Source organism: Emydura macquarii, unplaced genomic scaffold, assembly GCF_026122565.2.
Source record: "Emydura macquarii macquarii isolate MOO-44397 ecotype Brisbane River unplaced genomic scaffold, CSIRO-AGI_Emac_v2 contig_3470, whole genome shotgun sequence".
Lineage (NCBI taxonomy): Eukaryota > Metazoa > Chordata > Testudines > Chelidae > Emydura > Emydura macquarii.
The window spans coordinates 3,352,405-3,379,550 of record NW_027133607.1 but is presented as its reverse complement, the minus strand read 5'-3'; the positions used below and the strand labels follow the sequence as shown (position 1 = coordinate 3,379,550).

The following is a 27,146-nucleotide window of genomic DNA, read 5'->3' as shown; positions in this document are numbered from 1 at the left end:
CTATAGTACTATTTAAACAGTATGATGGGAAAATATTTAGTTTATATATATATTATTCTCACAGCAAAGAAGTTAATAACTTAGTGCAAGTTGATAACTTGATAGGTTAATAACACAGTAAAAGCATCCTGACTGGTTAATAACTTAGACTGGTCAATAATTAAATCACACAGTGTTTTAATATCATGCGCTGCAACGAGCCACAAGAGACACATTGAAGAGCTGCAGTTTGAGCATTACTGGTCTAGGTATACCTGGTCCTGCCTCAGCACAAGGGGCTGGACTAGACGACCACTCGAATTCCTTTCTAGCCCTACGTTTCTCTGATGCTGTCATACACTTTGTCCCACAGATACCTCTCATTCTCATTTGTGATCATCCTCTTCCCCATTCAACAATGACTTGCACCACCACCTTTCCTCGTGGCAACTACGGCTGTTGCTCACATGGAAAAGCCATCTCGGAAGAGTCCTGAGTGTATTTTTAGCTAGCTCTGGATTCCATAGCCGGAAATGAGAAAAGCCAGCACCACGTGACCTACCAGTTCTCTGTTCATTGCCAAATGTACCATGGACCACAGTTTGAGAACTCGGATACAGAAGAGCAAGAGGAGGCATTTCTCCTACTCCGATGTGCATTAGCACATACTTCTCTTGATAAATGGACCTGATTATAATTGAATAGATATATTTGTAAATATCAGCCTTGATCAATAATAGATTGTTGCAAAGGCTACTGCCTGCTGACTCTGGTTGCTGATCAGCTCAATTCTGTTTACATGGTTTTTACCAACCCATGAAGGCAGCAGCCACAATAAAACGATTAAGACCTTTTATTTAGAATTATTCTCTTTCTCTCTCTGTTGTGCATCATTCCTGTCAGGTCTATTCGCTGTGTGACAGAGCCGTTAGTCAATAGCCATGAGTGACATTGTGTTTCCTCCTCTCTGTGGCTTTTGATGCTGCCCCTACAAAATAGTCTATTGTGTTGAACTAAAGACAGCGTTATCAAGGTGGAGAACACAAAGCCAGAGGTGGTTTAAAAATGTGTGTTAGGGTAGAACAGTTCAGACAGAGGGATTTCCTTACCATCCTGTCACAGACATTGCAAAAACTGTCCATTGCCCCCATTTTCTGAGTGCAGCCCAGAATAGTCATTGTGGAGTAATTTATTTGGCTACTCACACTGGCACTAACTTACTTAGCAAACATAAACCTAGCTCACCCAGTTATCCATAGGCAATTTGCCTCTGTCCATGTGGGCCTGGGAAGTCCCTGCCTCTCTAGTGGATATTGCACAACACACTTGTTTTTAAATATACAGAATTATCTTATACCTTCACTTAGAAGCCACAGCTTCAATTAAATCTAACCATTCCCCTGTGCACTAAAATCAAGTGTGACTTTTAGTACTGAGACAGGGCCAGACCTGATGGCTACAGGAGAGTAGTGGAGGGGATCTATATTAGCCCCAGGATTAACAAATCCCTGTTCCCTGGGTGATCCAGCTGGAGCTACTCAACGGCAGTTAGGCCAATCAGGCCAGCTGAGGCCAATCAAGGAGTTTGCCCCAGCAGTTAAAAGCCTACCTGTCAGGCAGCGGGGGGAGTGGTTAGGTTAGGTTAGGTTAGAGGACTTGGAGCAACCACTGCCACATACCACAACCCCAAAAGGTACCAGAGACAAAAGGGGGTACCTGTCTGGCCATGGCCAGGGATCCAAGGCACAGGTCTGAGGGAGAACCCCTCCCCACCCAGTTCCAGGAAGTGGACTGTGAGCAGTGGGGCCAAAGACAGGTGACCCAGGGAAGGGAGTAAGTCACGGACTGGGCAGTTTGGAGACTACTCTACCCTGGGTTGGGGCCTAGGGCAGAGGGCAGGACTGGGCCCCCCCGCTGCTCCCACCCAGACATATCATAGTCGTAGCCGAAGAGGGCACAGTACCCACAAAAGGGCTGAACAAGCCGCCCTCGCCACAGTACATTGAATTACCTCCCCTGGGGTTTGTGTGGCAAACATACAGCTAACTAAATGAATACATGAGGGCAGGTTCAAAATAAAGATCTACGGGCTATTGAATCAATCCTGGCCCAACTACATGTGCAGGGGAAAGCAGTTTTGCCAGTGAACCCCTGAAATTCTGCTACTGCGCCGTTTGGTTGAAAAATGCCTGTGTCATCTCATAAGATGAATGGATACAACCAAAACACATCTACCAGCCCCGCTTGCTGGAAAGGGGGATACAGTGTTCAGCTAGCAGGGTAATACTGAGCCAGGGTATTAAGGCTTTGAATGGCCAGTCTTGCCAGGAGCTGGTGTGAACTGCCTGAGTATTGTCTTGGATTGAAGGATTAAACTTTTTACCACTAAAGGATTTTATTTTCCTCCTCATGGGGTCTAAGATTATGGGGCATTAGTGTTTCTGGGATTAACCCTGGGAGACCTACTCCTAAACACAGCCAGCTCCTTGCATTAAATACACACAAACCCCAGCACCCTAATTAACTGGAATTTAAAACACAAATAGGCAGAGATACACAGACTGGGGAGAGGAAGCTACTCCGAGTCTGCCCAGAGCGCAGGGTCCATGGCATCCAGCTGGAGTTCTCTCTGAATCTCCATGGAAGCAGCAGGCAAGACGTGTTTCACTGTTGAGCAGCTCACTAGTAATCGGGGTTCAGCAAGGCAGGGAGAAGGAGCAGTTGCAGCTAAACACTTATTCACTGTGATGTGAGAGTCTGTGGATGTTGTGGAACAGGGGTGTTCAATCTTTCTCGGGTGAGGGGCCACACTGCAATTTTTTTCTCCCTCAAGGGGCTGGTGAGCAAATTTCGGCTGGGGAGGGGTGCTGTTGCTGTACCCGGCCGGACACGGGGCTGGAAGGGAGGGGCTGCACTGCTTCAGGGGTAGGGGGCTACTGCTGTGCTGGGCCAGCATGGGGCTGGAGTGGAGAAGCTGCACCACCATTCTGGCTGGTTGGGGGGGAGGGGAGCTGCCAGCACAGAGCTCAGGGGCTGGGGGCCAGGTTGTGTTGGCCCAGCAGGCCGGATAGTGGCCTTTGGCGGGCCAGACTCTGGCCCGAGGGCCGTGGGTTGGACAGCCCAGTTGTGTAGCCATCAAGGTCCCTGCAGCGGGTGCTAGTACACATCTGCCTCTTTTCAAGTGCTGCGTGCAGTTAAGGCTTTGATTAAAAGTCCTAGTTAAAACTATCAAGACTAGGTTTATGTCTGCCAGGGCCAGTGTTGAGAGCCAAATAAATTACCCCCAGAAGACAGCTCTGAGCTGGACCCTGAAATCTCATCAGCATCTGATGGAGCAAGCAAGGGAACCTGAGAAGGAGAAGAGTTGGGCTGGTTATACCTCACTCGCTGCTCATAATAACGCCCCAAACCCAAGCCACATTGGACATGTGCCTCCTCCTCAGTGGGAATCCAATCCCAGCACTTCCCCTCCAGACCCTTACCAGCGTCCACCCCTGAGTAGATCCCCCACATCTTAGCCTGTCTGGAAATGACGGGTATCGTTGCCCGATGGGGCATGGTTAAATGTGCTAGGTAAAGAAGCAGCCTGTCCATTTACCAGACAGGCCGGGGAGCTTTCAGCATCCCGGCCATTTTGGGCTAATCCTCATCTAGAAGGGGAGGAGACAAGATAAGGGAGTCATTTGGGGCTGGGCTCCTACAAATCAAGCTGTCTCCGAGGTTCTAGGCTTCCCCAGACTTTGCCTGATTCACTCTCTCTTTCTGGCTGTTGCAGCTCTCAGAGACCGGGGTGAAATCCTGGCCCTACCGAAGTCAATAGGAGTTTTGTCATTGACTCCAGTGAGGCCAGGATTTTGCTCAGGGTTTGCATGAGCCCAGCTCTGGTAAACCTCTCCCTCCTCTTCCTTCCAAATGCTGAGATGCCTTAAGGGCCTCCTAGTGCAGGGGGGTTCCCACATAATCTCCCATCACACTCGCGGCCAGTCGACTAGCCCTAAGTGGTCGTTATTATAACCTCACAGCAAACCACTCTCCGTTGCACATGATTGCATGGCTCACCTGCCTGAGTTTTGCTCCCACCATGGAGGCGCTGCTGTCAAGCACAAACACGACGTTCTTCGGCAGCGGAGGGAGATCTTTGGGGGCGAAGTAATGCACGAAGTAGCCATTCAGAATCTGCGGGAGGGGAAGAAAGTCAAGGACAAGTGGCAGGTCACAGTAGCGTCAGCCACACTCATCACCATGACAACTGTGCGGCTTGCAACTGGCGGGCCCGGTTCTGCCCCCAGCGACGTCAACAGGAGTTTAGCCAGACACCAGAAGGGGAGCCGGACTGGTCTTGAATTCTGACGAGCGTCTTTCCTACCAATGCCACGCATGCTGATAAGTTCCAGAGGGGCAGCCGGGTTAGTCTGTTTTTAGCAAAACCGCGAGAGTCCTGGGGCACTTTAAAGACTAACAAAGGCTTTTGGGCGTAAGCTTTCGTGGGCAGGAACCCACTTTGTTCATTCATCTGACGAAGTGGGTTTCTGCCCACGAAAGCTTACGCCCAAATACATTTGTTAGTTGTTAAGCCCCAGCCCTCAGGCGCCTCTTCCCAGGATTCGCCCTGCTCAGTGAACTGCTTGCCGCACTCCAGAGGCAGCACGTGGCAGGGGGTTGGTGCCTCCCTCCCCTGTCCCTTGCACTCCCAGAGGTTCTGGCAGGATCAAAGAACCATAGAAGATGAGGATTGGGAGGGACCCCAGGAGGTCATCTAGTCCAGCCCACTGCTCAAAGCAGGGCCAACCTCAGCTATATCATCCCAGCCAGGGCTTTGTCAAACCGCACCTTAAAAACCTCTAAGGATGGAGATTCCACCACCTCCCCAGGTAACCCATTCCAGTACTTCACCACCCTCCTAGGGAAAAAGCTTTTCCTAATATCCAACCTACACCTCCCCCACTGCAACTTGAGACCATTGCTCCTAGTTCTGTCATCTGCCACCACTGAGAACAGCCTAGCTCCATCCCCCCTGGAACCCCTTTCAGGTAGTTAAAGGCTGCTATCAAATCCCCCCTCACTCTTCTCTTCTGTAGACTAAACAAGCCCAGTTCCCTCAGCCTCTCCTCACAAGTCATGTGCCCCAGTCCCCTAATCATTTTTGTTGCCCTCCGCTGGACTCTCTTCAACTTGTCCACATCCTTTTTGTAGTGGGGGGCCCAAAACTGGACACAATACTTCAAATGTGGCCTCACCAATGCTGAATAGAGGGGAATAATCACTTCCCGCGACCTGCTGGCAATGCTCCTACTAATGCAGCCCAATATGCTATTAGCCTTCTTGGCAACCAGGGCACACTGTTGACTCATATCCAGCTTCTTGTCCACTGTAATCCCCAGGTCCTTTTCTGCAGAACTGCTGCCTAGCTCATCGGTCCCCAGTCTGTAGCTGTGCATGGGATTCTTCCCTTCTAAGTGCAGGACTCTGCACTTGTCCTTGCTGAACCTCATCAGATTTCTTTTGGCCCAGTACTCTAATTTGCCTAGGTCACTCTGTATCCTATCTCTTCCCTCCAGTGTATCTACTACTCCCCCCAGCTTAGTGTCATCTGCAAACTTGCTGAGGGTGCAATCTACCCCATCCTCCAGATCATTAATGAAGATGTTGAACAAAACTGGCCCCAGCACCAACTCCTGGAGCACTCCGCTCATTACCAGCTGCCAGCTAGGCATCGAGCTGTTGCCCAGGAGTGCAGCCACGGGCAAAGCTTGGGCTGCATCGGTGCACAGGCTGTGGCCCTTTAAAACTCCTCCAGAGCTCTGACTCCCACTCCAGCTTCAGGCCAGGCTTTGGCTGCAACCTTCAGTTCCTTGCAGCTCCCTGCAGCAGCTTTTTTCCCAGGCTGGGGAGGGAGGGGGAAGTGAAAACAGCTTCCCCCTCCCATTGGGGTGCGGTGAAACAGCACCCTTGGCTTACAGGAAACAGCACAGACCCCTGGCTGTTTCTGTTCTGCATGCTGACTTTTAAGATGCAATACAGGAACAGTATAGTATTTTCTTTTTTTTCCCCTCTGCTGCTGCCTGATTGCTTACTTCCAGTTTCACACGGTGTTCAGTTGACTGGTCAGTTTGTAACTCTGGTATTCATATCTTTGAGGTTCTACTGTACCAACATGAGGAACAAATAGTTAATAATGGGCTCTTCAGTCTAGCAGAGAAAGGTTTAAACACAATCCAATGGTTGGAAGTTGAAGCTAGACAAATCAGATTGGAAATGAGGCATACATTTTTGACAGTGAGGGTGATTAACCATTGGAACAATTTACCAGGGTCACGGTGGATTCTCCATCACTGCAAGTTTTAAATCAAATTGGATGTTTTTCTAAAAGATCTGCTCTAGGAATTATTTGGGAAAAGTTATCTGGCCTGTGTTATGCAGGAGGTCAGATTTGATGATCACAACCGTCCCTTCTGACCTCAGAATCTGTCAATCTTTTTAGAAATACACATACACACTTTGTCTGAAGTTCACCCGTGTGCGGAGAAATTGTGCAGAGGCTTTGTGGCTGGCCATGTCCCATTTAAGCCAACAAAATAGGGCTTAAATAGGTCTTCACACGGGGGTGATCTTTCAGCCTCTATGAATAACTGGTGCAGCTAAAAGGGATACGGTTCTTTGTGTCTCTGTTTACAGCCATGAACCGTAGCTATCTGTGCTCTGTTCACTATATCTGTCATTTCCTAATAGCTGCAGTTTGACGTATGTGAAAAATTGCTAGGTGTGTGCACAGAGCTGCTGGTTGACTTTAATTCGACTGTTTTCTTACATCAAATTTCTCCACTGTCCCCTTTCATGTGCATCTTTAATATTAAAAGATAAAGTACACGCTTGGACTCTGAGTTCTGGTTATTTATCATGTAGGATTTAGCTAGCTCCTTGCAGGGACAGATGTTTTTATGTAGCAGTGAGAGTTCCCTTGTGTCGCCATTGCATATGACTGGTGACAACAGAAGCCAATGTGTGGTCCAAAAAGAGCTGTATAATGACTGCTAACGTGACCAGATGGCAAGTGTGAAAAATCGGGACCAGGTGTGGGGGTAATAGGCACCTATATAAGACAAAGCCCTGAAAATCGGGACTGTCCCTATAAAATCAGGACATCTGGTCACCCTAACGACTACCCTAATCTTGACTATACAGGTGTGGCTCAGATAAACTACAAATTCCAGCATGCAATGATATGGAAGGAAGCTACTCAGCTAAAGACGGAGTATCACATGCAGGAACTAGTTGTCTTCTTGAGTCACATTCAAGATAAGGGGTGACAAGTGTTGCCGGCTCTGAGGATTTGATCACAAGTCTAACAACAATTGTTGTTTCGTAAAGGCTCAGCTGCCAGAATCTCAGACTGCATTAGAATCTCAGCTTTCATGTCCGTTGAAAAAGTAAGAGTCTAGCCCGGGCGCCAGGGCACACTAAAGGCTGAGAAACCAAAAAGCAACTAAAAAGAACCCAACATTTGTTATTTAAAAAATAAGATCTCCTGATTTTAAGCCACTCTTGTGATTTTGGGGGGAAGGGGTAATTAATCATCGGTGGGGTTGGCAGTAGTAGGGTGCCTGCAATCAGGGCAATCTTTCACCACTTAGGTGTGGCCTTAAGGCTTCCACGAGCTGCAAAAATGACCCTCATTTGGGGAAAATTTGTTAATGAACATGGGCATCCAACACCGTTCAGCTACCTCTGGGGTAGTCAACAATTCCAGGAAGGTCAGGCATGTGTACCGTACCTGTACATCCCCGACGCTCAGCTCCCTGTTGACATCATATCGAATGATAAAATCCCCCAAAACACCATTGCGGGCAATCTGAGCTTGTTGTACAACACTGGGACTGAAGGTCACTTTGGCTAATGTTTTCGTCTGGCCGATAACAGTAGAAGGAGGCAGGGAGGTGTCATCTGGTGGGGAAAACACAACCAGCAATATTACAGCTTCTCTATTCATGTCGTACAGCTTCACCATGACTCAACACAACACATGGGGAATTACCATGCATTGACGTGAAATGAGCATTAATGACTGTTCTGTTCTGAAACCAGGAATGGGCAAACTAGCTGTAATAAAATAAGAACTACCCTTTCCCCTGGCAACCTAACTGCACTCAGCCCTGAAATTTTATGGGGGGGGGTGGAAGTGTTTGGTTAACTTCCTGCCCTCGTTATTTTTGGAGATGACCTTAAACCTGAAGGTCAGGTCTTCTGTGAGTGGCTGTTAAAGTACTCTTACCCCTTTTTGTAAAAGAAGACGTTTCTTCCCAAGTCCTGAGCTAAAGCCCTGCTATATGAATTGGAGATTGGCCAGAGTTCAGATCTGGTCTTGCATTTCCCCAAAATCTGGGCGTGCCCACCTCCATCTTTAATACATGTTGAAAACTCAGTCAGATTCTCAGCTGATGTCAATTGGCGTAGGTCCACTGATGTCAATCACAAGTACTTCTACAGCCACCATTACAATAGTATCTGATCACTTGCAATGTTTATTCTAACCCCACCTCCCAGGCAGGGAAATGTCATTATACCCGTTTTACAGATAGGAAACTGAGGCACAGAGAGGCCAAATGTCTTGCCCGGGCTCACATAGGAAGTTTGTGGTGGAACAGAGAACTGAACCTAATCTCCCAAGCCCCAGGCTAGCACCATAACCACAGGATTGCCCTTACTTTCTTATTGGCTGCTTCTGGAAGTGGGAGCACTGGGAAATAGCGTCATGCAAGGAAAGCAGTGACCTCATCCCATAGAAGAGGAAAGGCTCCCTTAGAACACTGAGGAAGTCCCCCCATTGATCTCCATCTAATTCAGGAGAAACACTGACAACTCTTCAGTCGACAGGGCCTGCCACGGGATTGAGGGAGGGAGCAGTAAAAGGGAGAGCGACTTCCTCCCCACCTGTCCTGCTGAACTGGAGCTGTGACACTAAGGGGACATCTACACTGGAATAAAAGACCTGCGGCATGGCGGGGCTGGCCTGGGTGGAGTCCCCGAGCTCAGGCTCCAGCCCACACCCAAACGTCTATGTAGCAATTTTACAGCGTCACAGCCTGAGTCCCACAAACCAGAGTCAGCGGATGTGGGCCAGCCGCGGGTGTTTAAATGCAGTGTAGACATACCCTGAGAGGGCACGGGGTGCCAGGGCCGAAGCTTTCAAACCATTTAACAATTGGTCTGAATGAATGTATAAGAGAAGTACACAGAGACGTGCCTTTGACTGTTTGGTCCTATGTACACTCTAGATTTCTCCAGCCACCGAAAAATGCAAGAGGAGTCAAAAATCAATCTCTCGTCTATTGGATTTTCTCTTAATGTTGATTCCATTTTACTTATAAGGCTGCCTTCTGATGTGATGAATGAACTAGAGTAACATACACTCCTAATATACAGTGAATCAGATTTGCTGGTTTTGACACTTTTTTTCTCCATCCATCTTTTCTCTCTTCAAAGATCTCATTTAACTGACAATGTGCAGGAATGGCCCAGAATTCGTAACGCTGGGTTAAAAGAATATTTGCATTTTCTGAAATGCTTGGAGAGTTCCACCTTCGCCTCCCTGGGTTTCACCGCAGTTTGAAGGGCAGCCATAGCGAGTCGTGAAATTGCGCTACTGGCTAGGCTGATGTATTTCATAGATTCCAAGGCCAGAAGGGGACCATTGTGCTCATCTACGCTGACCACCTGTACAACACAAGCCGTACAACTTCCCTAAAATAATTCCCAGAGCAGATCTTTTAGAAAAACATCCAATCTTGATTTTAAAATGGTCAGTGATGGTAACTCTACCATGACACTTGGTAAATTGTTCCACTGGGTAATTGCTCTCACCGTTATAAATGTACACCTAATTTCCAGTCTGAATTTGTCTAGCTTCAACTTCCAGCCATCAGAGCATGTTTTATTTTTTTCTGCTAGACTGTTCCCCTTGTAATACTTCATGGACTGTCATCAAGTCATCTTCTCTGTTAAGCTAAAGAAATGGAGCTGTTTGAGTCGATCACTATAAGGTATGCCTTCTAATCCTTTAATCATTCTTGTGGCTTCTCTCTGACCCTGCTCCAATTTATCTGGTGCCAGTTGTGGGCACCAGAACCGGACACAGTATTCCAGCAGTGGTTATATCAGTGCCAAACACAGAGGTGAAATAACCTCTTCACTCCAACTGTAATATTAGTAAAATGCTCCAGATCACACTGGAAATGGAAGCCCCCTCCTTGTCCACATCATATATCACAGGCAGTGGATGGGCAAGTTTTCCCTACACACTTCCCTCAAACAGGAATTTCAGGGGGCTCTTACCTAGATGCAGGTAATACCACACGGAGAATCTAGGGATATGGTTTCTAGTTCAAACCTTGCCATGAACTTCCTGTATGACATTGGGCAAGTCAGATAACCTCTCCGAGCCTCAGTTTCCCCACCTGTTAAATGAGATAATGGTACCTAATCCCTTTTGTAAAGTACTTTGAGATCAAGAAGTGCTAGGTATGACTTTGCAATTATCTAGCACCTTTCATCATCTCAAAGCACTTTGCAAAAATGGATAAGTATTATTCTCATTATACAGATCATGACCTAGAGGCCCAGAGAGAGGAGTTAGGTGACTCTGCCAAGGCCACATAGTGAGCCATCAGCAGGGGCAGGAATGGTCGAGAAAGTGGCTCGGACTCTGCCCAGTCAATCCTTGTCCTTTTCACTGAAGCTCCCAACAAACTAGTTAACGCGTCGTGATGTGGCGACTTGTAGAATAAAATGGACATACAACGAATTTCACCAAACGGCCGGAGAAAAGTTACTGTCGGCTCCTTACTGCTGCGGCCTCCATTTGAACTACCAAGAGGGAAAGTCTGTGATAGTAGTTAGGGGGAAACATCCACAAAGGCTTGGACCTCCCTTTTTACAGGTCTAACTTGATCTGCAGAATGAATAGCTTGCCTGATCCAAGGGCTTGAGCCTCTACCTGCCTGATTCAGGCCCACCATGAGCGAGATGCGAAGGCAAATTGTTAGATTTACTCCCAGAATTCAGCTGCAGGTGCAACTTGGGAGGGGAAAAGCAAAACCGTCTCTGTTAACATTGACCCCTTGACCTCTGTCTTCTTTTGATTTTACAGAGGGAAGTGTCCAAGCAATGAAGTGTACAGCTGAAGCCAAATTCAAACTTTATCAGTGTTTGGGAGAGTCCAGATCCAGGGCTCCGACCCAGAGCTCATCCCGGGCTTTAAAATGCGAGCTTCTAGGGAGGAGGAATGAGAGGGGGGAAAGCAAAATCTCCTGCAGCTCGGGGTTTTGAGCACCCGCTGTAAAACGGAAAGGAAATGCCGGGGACTACCACAGGATACGGTTTTACCTGGGAATGTGGAGTTACTGTACATGACCAGCCAAACATTCTCACCAAACTGCTTCCTAGGGAGAGAAGGCTGCCAGATAGTGAGTAGACAGGGCCCCAGTGCAGAAGGAACAGGGAATTCTGGAGTTAGACGTCATATGGAAAGTGGCTATGTTTTCAGGTCATCTGAAAGAGGAGGAATTCCTGGCCTCAGCTTCCTCTTTGATGTTTTATCCCTGTTACAGTGGAAGAAAGGGAGCAGACACCTGCCCCGCTCAGGAAATCATTTTCCAGAACTCATGTGCCTTGTGGCTTCCTTTTGGGAAAAACATAAACCCAGCTGGCTTGCATGTCTGTGACCCTGCTTACAAAGGAAACCTGCTAGAGAGTCCTGGCTTAGCTTTGTCAGTCAGAGAGGAAACCTAATCAGAACCTGCAAATTGCCTCTATCTTTATAACAAACCAAACCTAGATCCTGTATCAAACTGAAGAGCAGTTTGGAGCTGAATGCGATCTTCTTGACTCAGATCCTTAGCCAGAAATACAACGGTCCCTGGTTCCACAAAGACTGTTGTGCTGTTTCACAAACACAAAGAGCATCTCCTCTGTGTCTTTAAGTCCCGTCGGCTATGTGTCTTTTAAGTCCCATCAGCTTCCCACTTCAAATGCTTTAAGGACGGCACCAGGATCTTGTTACAGCTGGAATTACAAAGCCAGTGCACATCCAGCCTGGAGAAAGAAATGTGACTCTTCCAAATGCATCCCGAAGATGCATTCGGCACGTTAGAGATATGACTGAAGACTAATCCCTGTCCTGATGGTAGCCAGATACATTCTGATCGCTAGATCTGTCTGAATAATTTTCATTGATTTTATTCATGGTCATGGTGCCCATCACGACAACAGGTAGGCATTTCACTCACAAACTTTAAACCCTCATACATTGCTGGTGACCCAATCATCTGCCCACCAGGCCAAGACACTTTTGGTCCTCTCTGAACCGGTTTTGAATAGGACAGGGCAACTATGCGACCAATCTCTTTAAATGGGGTTTTTCTAATGACCCACGATGCAGCTGCGGTCAACTTCAGACTATGTCGCATATTCTTGTTGAGTGCCCACTGACTTATTTCAGCGGTGGGTTACCGGCTCTCCACCTTGCTGATGGTGTTGCCATTAAATGGCTGCACACATTGCACTTAAGCGGATGATGGTTGCCGGTAGGGTTCAAATATTTCTGGTGGTGGCTTCAGAGACAGAAAGAACCCAGCTTGATTTTCAGATCCCAGGTAAAATCTTCAGGATCAGCATTTAGGCAGGGAAAAGCATCTATCTGGTTTATAAACTAAGACAGTTTGTTTGACTCACTTAGAATAAAACGGGAACCTCCGTGTCTCAAGGCAAAATTTTCAGAAAGCCCCTAAATGATTTGGAAGCCTAAGTCACTTTTCAAAATGCCTCATTCTCATTTATACTGCTAATTTGACCTGACAAAGTGTCTTTCTGTCAAGGATTTCAAAGCTCTTTCTTATCATTAATTAAAAACTCAGAACACCTGTGGGAAAAAATATTGTAGGCATCATTGGAGCCATTTTACAGATGGGAAAACCCACGCAGAGACCTACATGACTTGCTCCAGGCCAGAGAGGGCCCATCTTTACACTGAGCAGCCCCTCATCTCAGAGTTAATTTTATCAGTGTCAGTATTACACTGGAGGAGAGAAGTACCACTCAGCATGAATAAGGGTGACAATCAAGACCACGCAAGCGAGTGAGTAGCAGATGTATGAATAAAATCCAAGAATCCTGAGGTCCAGCCCCCCCAACTTCCGGCCATGACATCCAAAGTGATATCTCATTTACACTGGCTTTAATGGCCAGAGAAGACTTTTATAACAATAGAATGGGATGGGCCCAGCTGTTATATTGAATGGTTTAAACCCCTCCTTATGTTGCACAGAACGTTCGGTGCTCGCAGATTCACATTTGGATAGATGGCGACAATACTGAGGTTTTCCATGTATCTGTTAAACACAGGAACATCCGTGCTGGAACAGACAAAGGGTGGGTCTGTTCAGTTATCCTGTCTCTGGCCTCGATCAAAGCCAGATGCTTTGGAGGAAAGCGTAACACCAGAAATGCACCTCACTGTGATATATTACCCGACGGGGAAACATCCTTCTTAATCTCAGCTTAACTAAATCCAGGGGACCGATAACTCTGACAAATTTACCCTCCCTCTAGTGACTGCAGAGGCTATGCTTAGTCAAATGAAGCCTGATCCAGGCTCTCTGACACCACTGGGCACCAGAGGCATTCAGGCCCGATCCTCAGATAGCGTAAATCATTGCCGTGCCACTGAATTCACTGGGGCCATATTGATTTACCCCAGCTGAGGAGTGACCCTACCGTCATAGGCAGAGGACGTAGGTGGTCAGACCCAGTGGTCAGAGCAGGATTCAGGAACCAGAGGCCAGCAACAGAGACAGAGTCAGGAGTTGAGCCCAGGGTCAGAGCCAGAGCCAGGAATCAAGCCAAGAGTCAGAACCAGCGTCAGGAGCCGGGGGTGGGGCGTAGGAGCAGGGATCTGGCCTAAGGCAGGAAAGCAGGAACAGGACAGGAAGATAGGAATCAGGAACAAGGCAGGGTTCAGGTGTCAGGCTAAAAGAAAGGGCCCAATGGAGCAGCCAGCCAGGGATTCACCTAGCTGTTCAGATGATTTCCTGTGCTTCCTCCTGGCTGAAGCATGGAGTCTGAGCCAATCAGAGAGGCCGGACATCTCCTCCGATGGGGAGTTTTGTGACCAGAGCCTCAGGTGAACTGAGACCCACCAGCCCACGCTCCCTGCTAGTACCAGTGAGATGCCAGGTGGTGGCTGTGGTCTGGGAACCCGCAGACCTGGGTGTGAGATGAGTGAGCCTTCAGGATCGGACCCTAGAGCAAGACCAGTTCCCACCTGACATTAGCCTGGATTCTTTGCTAATATGCACTGGCTTCCAGGCAAAATCACCTATGGCCCAGGCTGCCCATTTGCAAAGAAACAACAGCGTCTGAGCAGCGAAAGCAGCCTATGGGGCAACGTTAGACCCCCGCCCCCAGCCTTGTACCTGCTCTCAACTGCCTTGACAAAAGATAGACTTTCACCTTGGCATTTCCCTTGTTCTGAACGGCAGGATATCCTGTCTGCTTTGGCACGCCTGGACGGAAAAACAATTTACTTAAGCAGTTCCCAGGAGATCCGGAGCCAGGGAGAAGGCTCTTCAGATGCTGAAGGGAAGCAGGAAAGGCTCGGTTCAAAGCCCCTCCAAGACATTTGAAAGCCTCCCACTGACTTCAATGGGCTTCGGCTGACGCCCTAATTTCAATAGCATTCCAAGTTCTCTTTATCTATTTGTGCATGCACGTATGTATACGCCAGCTTAAAGTGGCAGACGGCAGGGATCGCTGAAGGAAGGCTGAATTCCCACCGCTCTAGCGCCAATAGACCCAGTTCCCGAAAATCCTTAATGGTCATAACTACATCCCCGCCCTGCTGAGTCTGGAGACTGTCCTGTCAGTGGCAAATAGTTCTGGAGCTGGAAGGCAGACTGTATACAGTAACAAGGGGCTCACCTAGCACCGAATGGCAGCCACCTCTGGGGTGGAATGGGCCAGCCACACTCCAGCACAGTGGCTCAGAGAGGAAGTAAGGAAGGATGTGGCTAAGTGAAATGGCTCCGAAATTTGAAACCCACCCGGGAATATGGCCAGGCTACCAGGGTTCACACCAGGCCCTACTTTGTGAGAAGCAGCCCATGGTCTTTAATGGCTTCGTAAAGTCCAGGCCTCAGTTTTATGACTCCACCGAAGGGTGGCTCCCTCCGTGGCTCTGCGCCACTTAACGCAACACTGGGGCACCAATTTATGATTGTTGGGGGGGAGAGTGTAGCCTCTTGAACAATCAACAGCACCAGCAGCCTGGGATTTCCCTGGAGATCTTCCATCCCATCCATGGGTAACCATGCCTGCTTGGGGTGTCTTTCTATCACCCTCTAGTGGCGGCTCGACCAGCTAAAGATATATGAGCCTGCTACAGGCTTGACAAAGCGACAAGTGTCTCTTAGCTCAGCTGGTAGAGCTTCATGCATTACACGGCAAAGGGCCCAGGTTTGAAATCACTGCCACAGATAGCACAACTGTAGGCCACAAACTCTATTCACCTATGATGTTCCTGTTGCCTCTCTGCTTGCTGTTTTGGAGTGGCGGCACCTCCAGAGAAATGATGCCCGAGTTCTCTAGGATGTTCACCTCCACTCGTAACCTTCCCACCAGCTGATGGGGCCGGACACTGACAGTGTACTCATACTTTCCCAAGCGCCTTTGCAAAAGCTCTTCGTAGTGCAGCATGAAGATGGCGTGGGTCTTGGGTGGAATAGTGCCAGAGGCTTTGAAAGTCTCAGCTGTGTTCTCCCTGCAAGGAAAATTCAAAGAGACCTTCACAGGCTGTTTTTACATCATGATCCACACCCTGGTTTCCTGAGGCTGGGTCTCTTGTGCCAGCAGCTGGTATTCCCCTCAAATGAGTATGCAAAAACCATCAGCAGAAATACTCAGCGGTGTGTAAGCAGCGGGCTTCCATAGGAGGCGAGATTTTAAAAGGCTCTTATTGCTAAGTTTGGCTAGGAGTATGACAGATGCACAGAAAAGGAATGAAGTAGAGCACAGAACGAGGGAGAGGAAGGATGGTCCAGTGGTTAGGAAACTAGGCTGGGAGTCATAAGACCCAATGTCAATTCCCTGTTCTGCTACTGACATCCTATGTGACCTAGGGCGAGTCACTTAGCCTCACTGTGTCTCAGTTCCCCATCTATAAAATGGGAATAACAGGACGGTCCTCCCTCCAAGGGGTGTTGTGAAGTGTTCAGTTCCTATGGTAGTGCGGATCTGCTAAGTGCTTAATTTAGACTAGATAGACCTCAGGCCCTATCCCAGAGAAATAAAAAGGCCACATGGTAGGAAGAAAAAAAAAAAACCTTTTAATGGTATAAAGAATAAACATCAGAACTCTGCCCAGAATGGCAGCCAGATGAAATGATACTCACCCACCATCTGTGGAGCTAGAACGTGTATTGTTCCGCTCTTTGCCCACGTTGCTGGTTTTCTTTTCTTTTGCAGTGACTTCCCCGTGGTAAATCCTGTCTCCGATGATCCTGTAGGGTTAAGAGATGTCACCCTTACAGATCCACAGTCATGGACACAATTCTGGACATGGGGCTGTCCTAGCGCAGTGACAACGCTTGGGCTTGTTTCTGTGCTTGGCATAGGCCAAAGGGCCAAATGCTTTGTGGGTGTAACTCCACAAAGCCAAGCAAGTTATGGCAGCAGAGAATCCCACCCATAAACTGTCAGCCCCAGGGGCCGGGCTCTGGCTGTCAAAGGCAGCAACAGGCACTGTAAGCTACGCAGCGTCTACACAGACACTGCATCCACCTAAGCGCTACGCCTCCCTTGGAGGAGAAGCTATTAGATCGGCCTAGCGGGTGAGTGTAGGAACATTGTAGTGTAGACGCTGACACAGTGAGATCGACATAAGCTGCCTCACGGCTACCTCGCTCTGTACCCTAGACCAGGCCTTACGGTTTCATCTTCAAATCTATGATTTTTCTACGCAATAGACGTTTTGTTTATTTTTGCCCCAAGCAGGTCTCTGTTGTGCAACTGGTGTGTGCCAAAGTGAACTGAAAACAGGGGGCAGATTTCACTCCTTTGGGGGTGACGAACCGGAGGGGGAATGCCTGAGTGTCTGGTAGTTAAGAACTCAGGGATGGATTTGGCGGGGACTCAGGACAGGAAAGGTCACCCTGCAAGGAGTAACTAGGCAGGTGGAAACCAGGGTTGAGACCTTTATGTTTGTAGGCTGCCCACCGGTGTCAGACCAGTGGCAGTGACAGGCAGGCAGTGACAGAAACCTTTACTGCTCTGGGTAATTCACAGTTAGCATCCCCTGCAGCTCAGCAATAATTCCAAGTGAATAAAGCACTGCAGTATGGAAAGCAGGGGATAAAACTATTTACAAGGGACACCCACCTCCTGGCAAAAAATCCTGCGCTTGTCTCAGTGTGTGTGAATCTCTGCATTGCTATTGCTTGCAAACTGATTCCCATCTCACAGACTCATAAGACTTTAAAGCCAGAAGGGACCTTAATGATCATCTAGTCTGACTTCCTGCCCATTGCAGGCCACAAAGCCTTGCCCACCCACTCCTGTAATAGACCCCGCACCTCTGACTGAGTTACCGAAGCCCTCAAATCACGATTTAAAGACTACAAGTGACAGATCTAATGAAACGCTTCTTACCTGGAATGGGTCTGGGGACATGGGATACCAGGGAAGAACTATTCCTTAAAACACCCCCGGGGAGGTAACCCAGCTGTGGACCAACAGTCTCTCCCCTACTTAGACAGGGTCTGTCCCAGGCCCCCCCTGCCTGGACAGCTTCCTCCCACTCTCTTCTTCAGCTTTCTCTTTACCCTGCTGACTCAGGGCACTGCAGGCGCCTCTTGCACCCTGCAGGACCTGCAAACCTCAAGGCAATTTCCTGGGCTTCCCCTTCCCCCTCACCTGCAGCTCCCTGCTCTTTTATTTTTATCCTGGGAGCACCTGATTCAACCCAGACGTGGGTCCTCCTGCCGTTAGGGCTGGCTTAGCCGCAGACTCTCCAGTCCATGGGGCCAACCCCCCTGTTACACTCCCCGAGAAAGCCTGTTCTCCTGAGACTTACACCCTCTCTGGTGGGCTCCAGAGATGTGGTTCCAATGCGGGGGTCCTGGTCAGAACCAGACCTACGAGCAGACGTGCAGCATGAGGGAATCAGATACATACTTGGGGCTCTGCTCTTCTGGGGTATCAGCGTCCCCCTGAAGCTCTGACTCAGCCTGAGCCCAACAGGGCCAGAGGCGGGGGACAAGTCACCCCACACCCCCTCATCCAGCAGCGAGACAAGAAGGGACAGAAACTCCTGGTGAAGCAAAAGCACTACCTACATGGTGAAGTTGGAGATAAAGGCTGCAGCTGGGATCTGCATCTCAAAGGTGCCTTCCTTGGCCTTGGACCCGCTGTTCACCATGGTACAGGAAACGGTGGTGAAGGCATAGCGGGAAATGATTGTGGATTTCACTGTAAACTCAGCCATCCGTGGCCTGGTCTCCTGTAGGAATTGAACGGTTACCCGTTAGCACTAAAAGCCAAACCACCCCTCCCTGTGGCATTGCTTTGCCGCATGCAAGGATTTAATACGAGGGGCGAAAAAAGAGCCTCATAAAAGCCTGTGGGATGGAGAGTGTTAGAGGCCCCCTTTGTGGCACTAGGCAGAGTGGGGCTGATCCGTGGGGGAAGGTCACACAACAGGCAGGGTTCCTCCCTATCTACTTTCCAGGGCATAGTCCACATTCATTCTGCCCACTGCCAGTGGGAGGCCTCGACGTAGACCGAGCCGAGCCGTATGCCATGAAAAGTACTTGTAAAATCTGGGCACACCCTCGATCAGGGGTTCTCAATGTGAGGGCCATGCCTGGGTTTCAGAGGGCTACAACCACCTTGTCTTTCTTTAGGGCTAGATAGGAGGAGAGTCCCAAAACTTTCTCCACTTGTGACATGGGGGTCACAGTCTGGAAAAGACTGAGAACCACGATCCTAGAGAAATCTCCTTGTTACAATGTGGAAATTTTACATAAGGCCTCGTCAGCTGCCATTACGCTAAGCTGCCAACCGGAGAAAAATGATGGATGCATGCAGCAAAGTCTTTAAACTTATAGGGCCAGGTGCTCAGTGGATGTGAATCAGCATAGCTAAACTGAATTCAGTGGATCTAAGCCGATTTACTCCCGCTAAGGATCTCTTCCACGGCTCTCAGATGACGGATGGAACAGGCTTAATAGAAAACATGCCCGCGGCTGAGGCTCCTAGAGCAAAATGTCCTTTTTAGAACACTCTGGCCTCCATCCAGCTTGGAAGAAGTAAGGACTGGAGCGATGGAGAGCTGATTGCCAATTTATGCATCTTGGGAATGTACTCGTATGCGCAAGTCCTGGGATGAAGTGCTTCTCAGAACTAATATGAACTTAGACAGCAGTATCCCCATAAATCCGAGACGTTTTGTACATGGAAGACCTAAGCTTAATGTAGCTACTATAAGTAACCAACGAGAAAAATTTCTGTGGAATGTTGGCTTGATCAGTAAAAGACCCTTCGAAACTGGAAGCCTGCTACAGAGATAAATATATCACATAAATAAACTAACAGATGAACCTCAGTGGACTAGCTAATGTAGGTCCCAATTCTGCCATTCTTTCTGTAAGCAATCCCTTTCTGTACTCATGGACTCACTGAAATCAAAAGGACTATTCTCCGAGTAAGAGACCAGTCCATATGAGACAGGGGGAAGTGAAGGTGTTAGAATCCAGCATTCTATTTTGGGCTGACTTTTGAATCCTCCATAGTTGATTATAAATATAAGGCGCACCTGCAAAAATCCAGATCTGGCAAGTTTCTGACATTCTGCCTCAGTGTAACCCCTTGCTTAGCAGCGGCTCAAGGCATCTACATTAGGAGTCTGAACTGGTGTAAATGCATGGAAGTAGTTACATCTGTGTGAATGTCCCTAGTATAGACAAGGCCTTAGAATTTCATTCCCCTAAAGTGCAAGGCCAGGGAAATTCTGATCTGGAGTTTTGGTTCAGGCCCGTTTCTAAATTCAACTAATTCTCTCTGGGTCCTTTCATTCAGTGTTCTGTATATTTAACTGGCTATTACTGGGATTGCAAGTGAAACCAACAAGGAACTGGATGGCCAATCAGAGGCAGAAGTAAAGAGCAGAGGGGCGAACTGTTATAATTAGAGCCACACAAGGTGCAACATCTGCATTAGTGTCGAACCTCCTGGATTTGCACCCCACCGTCCTGACTTTCACTTTGAATGTCAGCTTCAAAACCTTCCCGAAACTCAGCAGCAAAACTGAGTCACGATCACTGAGTTCCACCTGGATTCATCTGAAGCCTCCAATGCCTTCGAATTCTATCGCGGGCATGCGGGTTGCCACTGGGAACTTGGAACAGCTGCAGGTCTCACGACCGTCACTCCAGGTTTCCCCCTTTCTGATTGTAAAGGGCCTTGGTAGGGTTGCCAATAACTCCCGGATTGTCCTGGAGTCACCAGGAATTAAAGATTAATATTTAATTAAAGATTATATCATGGGATGAAACCTCCAGGAATACATCCAACCAAAACTGGCAACTCTAAACTGCACGGAATACATCCCTCCAAATCCACCCACACTTACACTTCTCCAGACAGAGGGGAACTGCTGACTCATGCAACCAGCCCTGAAAGCAGCATATTGCTTTTTGTGTGAACAGCAGCAGATAGGTGCTGAAGTAGTTTCAAACCAGGTGGCTAGGTTCTGGGCTGGCATTTAGCCCAAGTTCCAGTCTGCAGTCCCCAGAGCTCTTGCACAATGTCTTACTGCATGAAGTTCTGACCTGCAGCTGTGCGCATTCCCTGTTTGTTTTCTCTGCTCATTGTTATTAAAGCCCCTTAGGAAGATGAGAAGAGACATTAAGAAAAACATTCCTTTTGAAAAACAAATGCGGGTGCACTCAGAGATAGCAAACGAGAGCGGTGCTATTTAGCAGGTTAAGGAGATGTTTTTTCAAGGTGTTTCACTGTGGTGAGATAATAGATTGTCTTGCCAAATGGAGGATTTTATTCCTGTTTACCCCAAGTGCTGGGAAGTATAAAGAGAGCAGAAAATAAAGTCCTGTATTTGGTTGCTTTGATCAAAACGATTTGACCTGGTGTCTAATTCTTATTAAAAATAACAAACAAGGCTGGGTCATTCCAAAGATCGGTAAAGGGATGCAGAGCCATTCACCTCTATGCTTCTGGTTCAAATTTGGCTGAGGATAATAGTGACTTACAGCTGTTACCCTCTGATGGCTGCTCAGTGGTCTACAGTATATGAGATGTGTTATTCCCGTTCTCAGTGCACAAGTGGTCGCGTCACAAACACCGGTTACCAGTGATTGACAGCCTCGCTGGATGTCGCAACAGAGAGACTGGAGCCCAGATGGACCTAGACTAAGCAACATTCATCCTTACAAGTCAGCAGTGTGGCCAGCTCTTGTGAGTTCATTGTGCGTCTCACAACCGTTGGTGCAAAACCCCAGGAGAATCTCGGCTTTCAATGTTTTTAAAGCAAGTTCCAGTCCTCAAGACTGCAGAAAAAAGCTCGAAAATGTGAAGCAAGTGACTCCAATGGCTCAGAAAGTAGGAGGCAAAGAAGAACCACTGATGTTTTTTTTAAGTCATTATTTTAAGCCAGTCTCAAGATTTTTGTACCCTGGAGGCTGGCAACACTGTGATATGGGTTGCAGAAGATTAAAGGGGCAGTGTTGGGACATGCTTCAATTGCCACTACTCATGCTGATACTTGCTTTGTGGATAAATACAGGAATTCACCCCCTAGAGCTCTCAGCCTCAGATAGGCTGTCACCACTAAGTTTATTCACGCCCACGTGCATGCATCTAAATACATATACACTGGGCGTTCACTTTTATGCAATGAAATAAATGTACAGCAGGATACATACCAGCCTCTGCAGAAATTTGCCCTGTCTTGGGACTCTGCGCGCAACCTGAAAAGGATTAAGTAAATATTGTAACTTGTGCTGTTCTGTTTTCAAGTTCATGAAAGGAAGATTTGCTGTTTGTTTAAAAATGCAGTGGAGTCGATCCAGACATTAGTTAGTGCAAGTATTTTCACACAGCCAGGGGTAAGCGATCCCTTTGTTGAGATTACACTTTTAAAAAAAATCTGAGCAGACCCACAGATCAAAGCTGTGGAATGGAATTTGGTTTTCCCAGGCAACGTGTTGTGGAGTGCTTTTCAAAACAGCACATTACATACAGGCGGGGCGGCAGGGAGCTGCGTACTGACACGCAAGGGCCGTCAGCACTTGGCCACGATCCTGAATAAAAACATTGCCTTCTGTCACTTTTCAACTCAGGATCTCAAAGTCCTTCACAATCAATAATTATATATTTATTATTGTACCCAGATCACAGCAGGAGAAACTGAGGCGAGGTTAGTTGACTAGCCTGTAGCCACACAGAGAGCCAGGTTTTCAGCTGGCATAGCACCATCAGTATTAATGGAGCTATGCTGATTTACGCCACCTGAAAACCACAATAGGGCTAAGCGTCTCAACATTAACACCAGTCACTGGGAAGCTATGGTTGCCTATTAAATGGTAGAGTGAGGCTTTTAAAAACAGCCATCAAGCTGATTAGGGAACCGAGTGCCAGCCATAGCTACAGCACAATCACATCCATTTTAGCAGCCTCCACCAGCTGCAACAGCACCTCTGACTTGTTTGTATGCTGTGTAAGTCCCAAATTAGAATCTACAGGGGGAAAAAAACCATAAAAATACATCCTGCAGTAGCAAAGTGACAGGCCCTCTCCTTGGTTTAAGGATAACAGTTAAGATATTGTCTCTCAATGTTTTCAAATCCAGTCCCAAAATCACTTAGTACCTGGATAGCCTTAATGTAAAGAAATCAACCTGGTAACAGATTTTCTTGCCAATGAGAAAATTTTAAGCCTGTTTACATCAAGTGTTGGAAAGTTAAAAAGAGCACTGGGGAGAAGTTAAACAGTCTCCAGTGTTCGAACTTTTACTCTTTTCTCATCCAGTGCTTTGAGCAACATATTGTTAAATGGTAATATGGGGAAAGTGGGGCACTCAGGAGACTTACCGTTCAAAAAGAGAGATTTGGAAAGGATATAAACCCTCATGCTTCAGGGCATAATACAACTGCTATATGATGGTGGTCAGGAAGAAACTTTCCATGTATGCAAGTTATCCTATAACTTCCTACTGCAGGATGTCTAGCCTGACCTCTGAGGCATCTGGTATTAATCACATTCAAAGACAGGATATTGGACTAGGTGAACCATTAGTCTCAGCCAGCAGAGCAATCCCTATGATAATCAGATAAATCCCCTTGATAATCAGATAAAGTCTTCCATCTCTGAAGAGCTGGTTCAAATCCAACACATCCTAGTAGTGACCCAAAGTCGCTATCATTGAAGAGCCTTTGAGATGCACACATAGAATGAGTCTGAAGGTATTATTCCAATGCCCAGTGAACAGCTGGCTCACACCATAAAAACCACCATTGATGCAATAGATACTAATTGGCAGCCTTGTTGGCCATCTTAGTAGAAGGACCAAGCATTGAATGGGCTGGGGAGACTAAACTATCACCAAGAGATCTATCAAGAGATTGTCCCCCCAGGTCAATCCAGCGGGGTAGTGTGGGGAAGCATGCTTTGCTGCTGTATCTATCCTGTGGATAAAGAGAGTAATTCAGCCTCAGCCAAAACTCCCATGATTTCATGGAAGTGGCGAGATGCTATTTTGGGGTGAAATTCCGCTCAGTGCGGCAGGCTAACACACGGCCAATACATCCCACTGCAAGGCACAAGAACCTAAGTCGTGCTGCGCTTAGGTGAATTTCTGCCCATTTACCTGCTGTGAAAGTAAATCAGAGCTACCCAGAACAGCACGGAGACAACGTGAGGGGGAAAAGCAGCTGGTTACTTCGAAGCAGGTCTGCCTATTTGATCTAGTGCTGTAGCTATAGAGTCACTTCCTGCTTTCTTAGAGCATCCTGTGTTTATGCCATGGCCACCTCCACTGTGTCTTTCCCTTCATCTTCATGTGCTGGGGGACGAGAGGTAGTTTCAAACCAGACAAAAACGTTTTTCAATGCAAGAATCAGACCTCGAAAATGTCAGCTTTGTCCTACCAGCTCAGACCAGCTGCTCCAGTAGTCTGCCTTTAAGCAGGGGTCACTTCAGAGAGGGAAGGGCACAGAGACTGTTGTGCTAGGAATGGGGGTTGGGTTGGGATATCTTCCAGCCCCCCACCGACCCTCCTGTAGCAATTAGTTTACTCCCTGAAACATGAGGTTTGATTACCCATTTCTTAAGTGACGTAATTACACAGGGCCATAAAATTCTATTTCTCCCCAGGATTGAAAATAGCCTTGAAGTGGGGAAATGATTAACTTTACCCACCAGGACTATGTCCCTATTTGCTTCATTTCAGAGAGACAGGAATTTTTAAAATTCATCTGCCAAACAGAAGAGCATGCTTTTGCATCCCTGCCCAGTCATTCCAATCAGCATTTGTGGATAAAATCCACATGAGTTATGAAGGCCCTGATCCAGCCAAGATCCATGCATGTGCTTCACTTTATCCAGGAGAGCAACCCAGTGGGGTTACTCATGAGTGCACCATTAAGCACTGTTTAAAATTTTGCCAGATTAGGGTTTTAGGGATTTATTTATGGAGGAGGGGGACTGTGAGAGGGCAAAGGGAAGGAGCGTGGACCAAGAGGAACATCTGCGCCCTTAAAGTGCCTCTAAAATTCAGTAACTCCCTAGCAGGGAATTCACCTTTCCCCTTCTCAGTGTTTTCAAAGCATGCTACAATATTCAGCCTGACCCATCACTTTGAGACCTTTGCCTGACTTCTCATCTCTCCTTTGGGGCATTTCACAAACAAATCAATGTTGCTAATGGGACCTTTCAGAGGTAAGTCCGTCCATCCACCCAAGGTCCTTTTCTAGCCCCCGTTTCCGGCGCACCTCACAGCCTTCAATGTATCGATCCTCACACCACCCCTGAGAGGTAGGGAAGTGCTATTATCCCCATTTTACAGATGCTAAGTGACTTGCCCAGGGTCACATAGAAAGTCTGTAAGGGAGCAAGGGATTAGGTCACTAGGCTAGTGACCTAATCCCTGGACCATCCTTCCTCCCGTTTGCAACCGTCCTGCACAAGTCATGACAAAAATTCCACCCCAAATGAAAAAGTAACTATACGTCATCTCATTTCCCAGCAAAATAATCCTCTCTTACACATCCATCGCATCTTTCATCTCAAAGGATCACAAAGCACTTTGCGAGCTGAAACACTAACTGTGCATGGATGGAGATCCCTTCGTCTAGCACCTGTTAGAAAAGCAACTCATTTAGCGTCAAGCAGCAACACTGCCTCAGAGTTTAGGAAGAAAGAGGCTGCATCCAACTTTTAAACTGTCAGAATGACTCAACTTGGAATTTGGCCAAGCCACTGGGTTTAACTCTCTTATTCTTGCAAACTGCACCATCGGCTCTGTAATGAACACAGCCAGTCAGGACCTTAGCTTTATCTCTCTCAGCCAAGGGCAGATGACACCCAGCAGCCCAGAGTCCCCTACCACCAAGCTGGGGCATTGTTCATTACTGCCTCAGAGTGTCAGCTACTGAATCTCTAATAGCCACTTCCCACAGCTCCTGCTTGCCCCTTAAACTCTCCCACTCACTAACTAACCCTGGCCAGTGCTTTCTGTCTGGGAGATCTGATAGTGCAAGCTGGCGTGGGGATGGATCCGATAAAAGTGCATGACATACTCCTGTTGCTTTAAGAAACACTTGTGGCTTTAAGAAACAAGCATTTGAGATAATGAGACTTTTTAAAGGTGACTTGTATTGGGATTTCATGCAACAGGGAGCAAAGGCACTAGCACAGCTCCTGCAGCTTTGTGTGAACTGATATCACATCACGTCTAACGTACAAGGAAGGGGAAATTGCAGAAACATTTTTTGCTCTTGGTGTCTGTCTTTCTTGCTGTTTTATACAGTGCTCTGTACACATGCAGCACTAAGATGAACAGTTGGTTTTGGGATGGGAAAGTTAATGAACACAGCTAGGCTAATCTACTACACTCTTGTTTGCCTGTGAAACAAGATGATGCTCGTGAAGCTGGACAAGAGAACCACATCCTAGCCCCACAGTCCTTATAATCCATGTTTAGATCACGAACAAAACAGAAATGACAAACTAGAGACAGCAGGGCAGGAAGGTTGGGAAACACCCAGTAAACTCCAAGTGGAGCAGAATTTCGACACAGAAATTATTTGTTATAACGAATGAGAAAGAAATTAAGAAAATCTTTCTGACTGTCAGCATCTGCCTAGGACCCTGGGTCATCTGGGAAAGGTGCTGGGAGCTGCTCTGATCTGATTGCTCATGGTGGGCAAAGGACTAGCAGTCAGATTACTTTAAATTAACCCCCAGGCAACTCATTTGGTATACCCCAGACACACGACACTGGAGGTCACAAAATAATCATTGCTTTAAAACTCACCTGGTCACCGAAGTTAGAATCCACCATCAACATCTCCTCCAGATACCTAGCCAGGAGCTCCGAGTCCTGCTCCCCAGAGGCCAGTGAGAATCCCCAGCAGAGCCACAGCCAAAAAATCATGGTTAGCGGGGCAACCAGGGGATCCCCCCCCCCAACCCCAAGATGAAGAAAAGCCCTCTCAGTGTTGTGGCTGCTTCTTGCAGCTGGCTGGGATGGAGAATCTGCAGGAGAAGCTGACAGGAGTCTCTCTCCCTCCACTTCTCCTCCTCCTCTCCATCGCTGGACCAGCCCCTTTTCCAGGCTCACAGCCAGGGCTGGGAATGTCTTGCTATTGAGAGCAAAGGAAGCTCCTGAAGCCCTGGGGCTGACTCCTGGGGCCATGCACTGGGGAGGCCGTGCCCTGGCAGCTCCAGACTCTTCTCCAGCACCGATGCCCAGGATATGCCCTGAGCAGTCAGAAGTGCTGCACCTCGCCCTCCTGAAGTCCCAGGACTCATGAGAGGTACTTTGTAGCTCCTGTTCTTCCACCACCTCCCAGGGCAGCTGGACACATGCCACAGGAGGCTTTCCAGGG

The 27,146-nt window shown here is 47.8% G+C and overlaps 1 protein-coding gene across 1 annotated transcript in view; it reads right to left on the bottom strand.

Moving 5' to 3' along the window:
* Nucleotides 1-26,771, bottom strand: part of ITIH5 (inter-alpha-trypsin inhibitor heavy chain 5) — a 55,366-nt gene extending 28,595 nt beyond the window's left edge. Inside the window, exons 1-7 of the mRNA XM_067534955.1 lie at nt 26,573-26,771; nt 21,963-22,007; nt 18,360-18,523; nt 16,419-16,526; nt 15,537-15,787; nt 7,751-7,920; nt 4,039-4,155 (exon numbers count right to left, since the gene is read on the bottom strand). Of these exons, the coding sequence (XP_067391056.1) occupies nt 4,039-4,155; nt 7,751-7,920; nt 15,537-15,787; nt 16,419-16,526; nt 18,360-18,523; nt 21,963-22,007; nt 26,573-26,692 (975 nt within the window). The 5' untranslated portion in view covers nt 26,693-26,771. The remainder of the gene's footprint in view (nt 1-4,038; nt 4,156-7,750; nt 7,921-15,536; nt 15,788-16,418; nt 16,527-18,359; nt 18,524-21,962; nt 22,008-26,572) is intronic.
* Between the last annotated feature and the right edge of the window lie 375 nt (nt 26,772-27,146).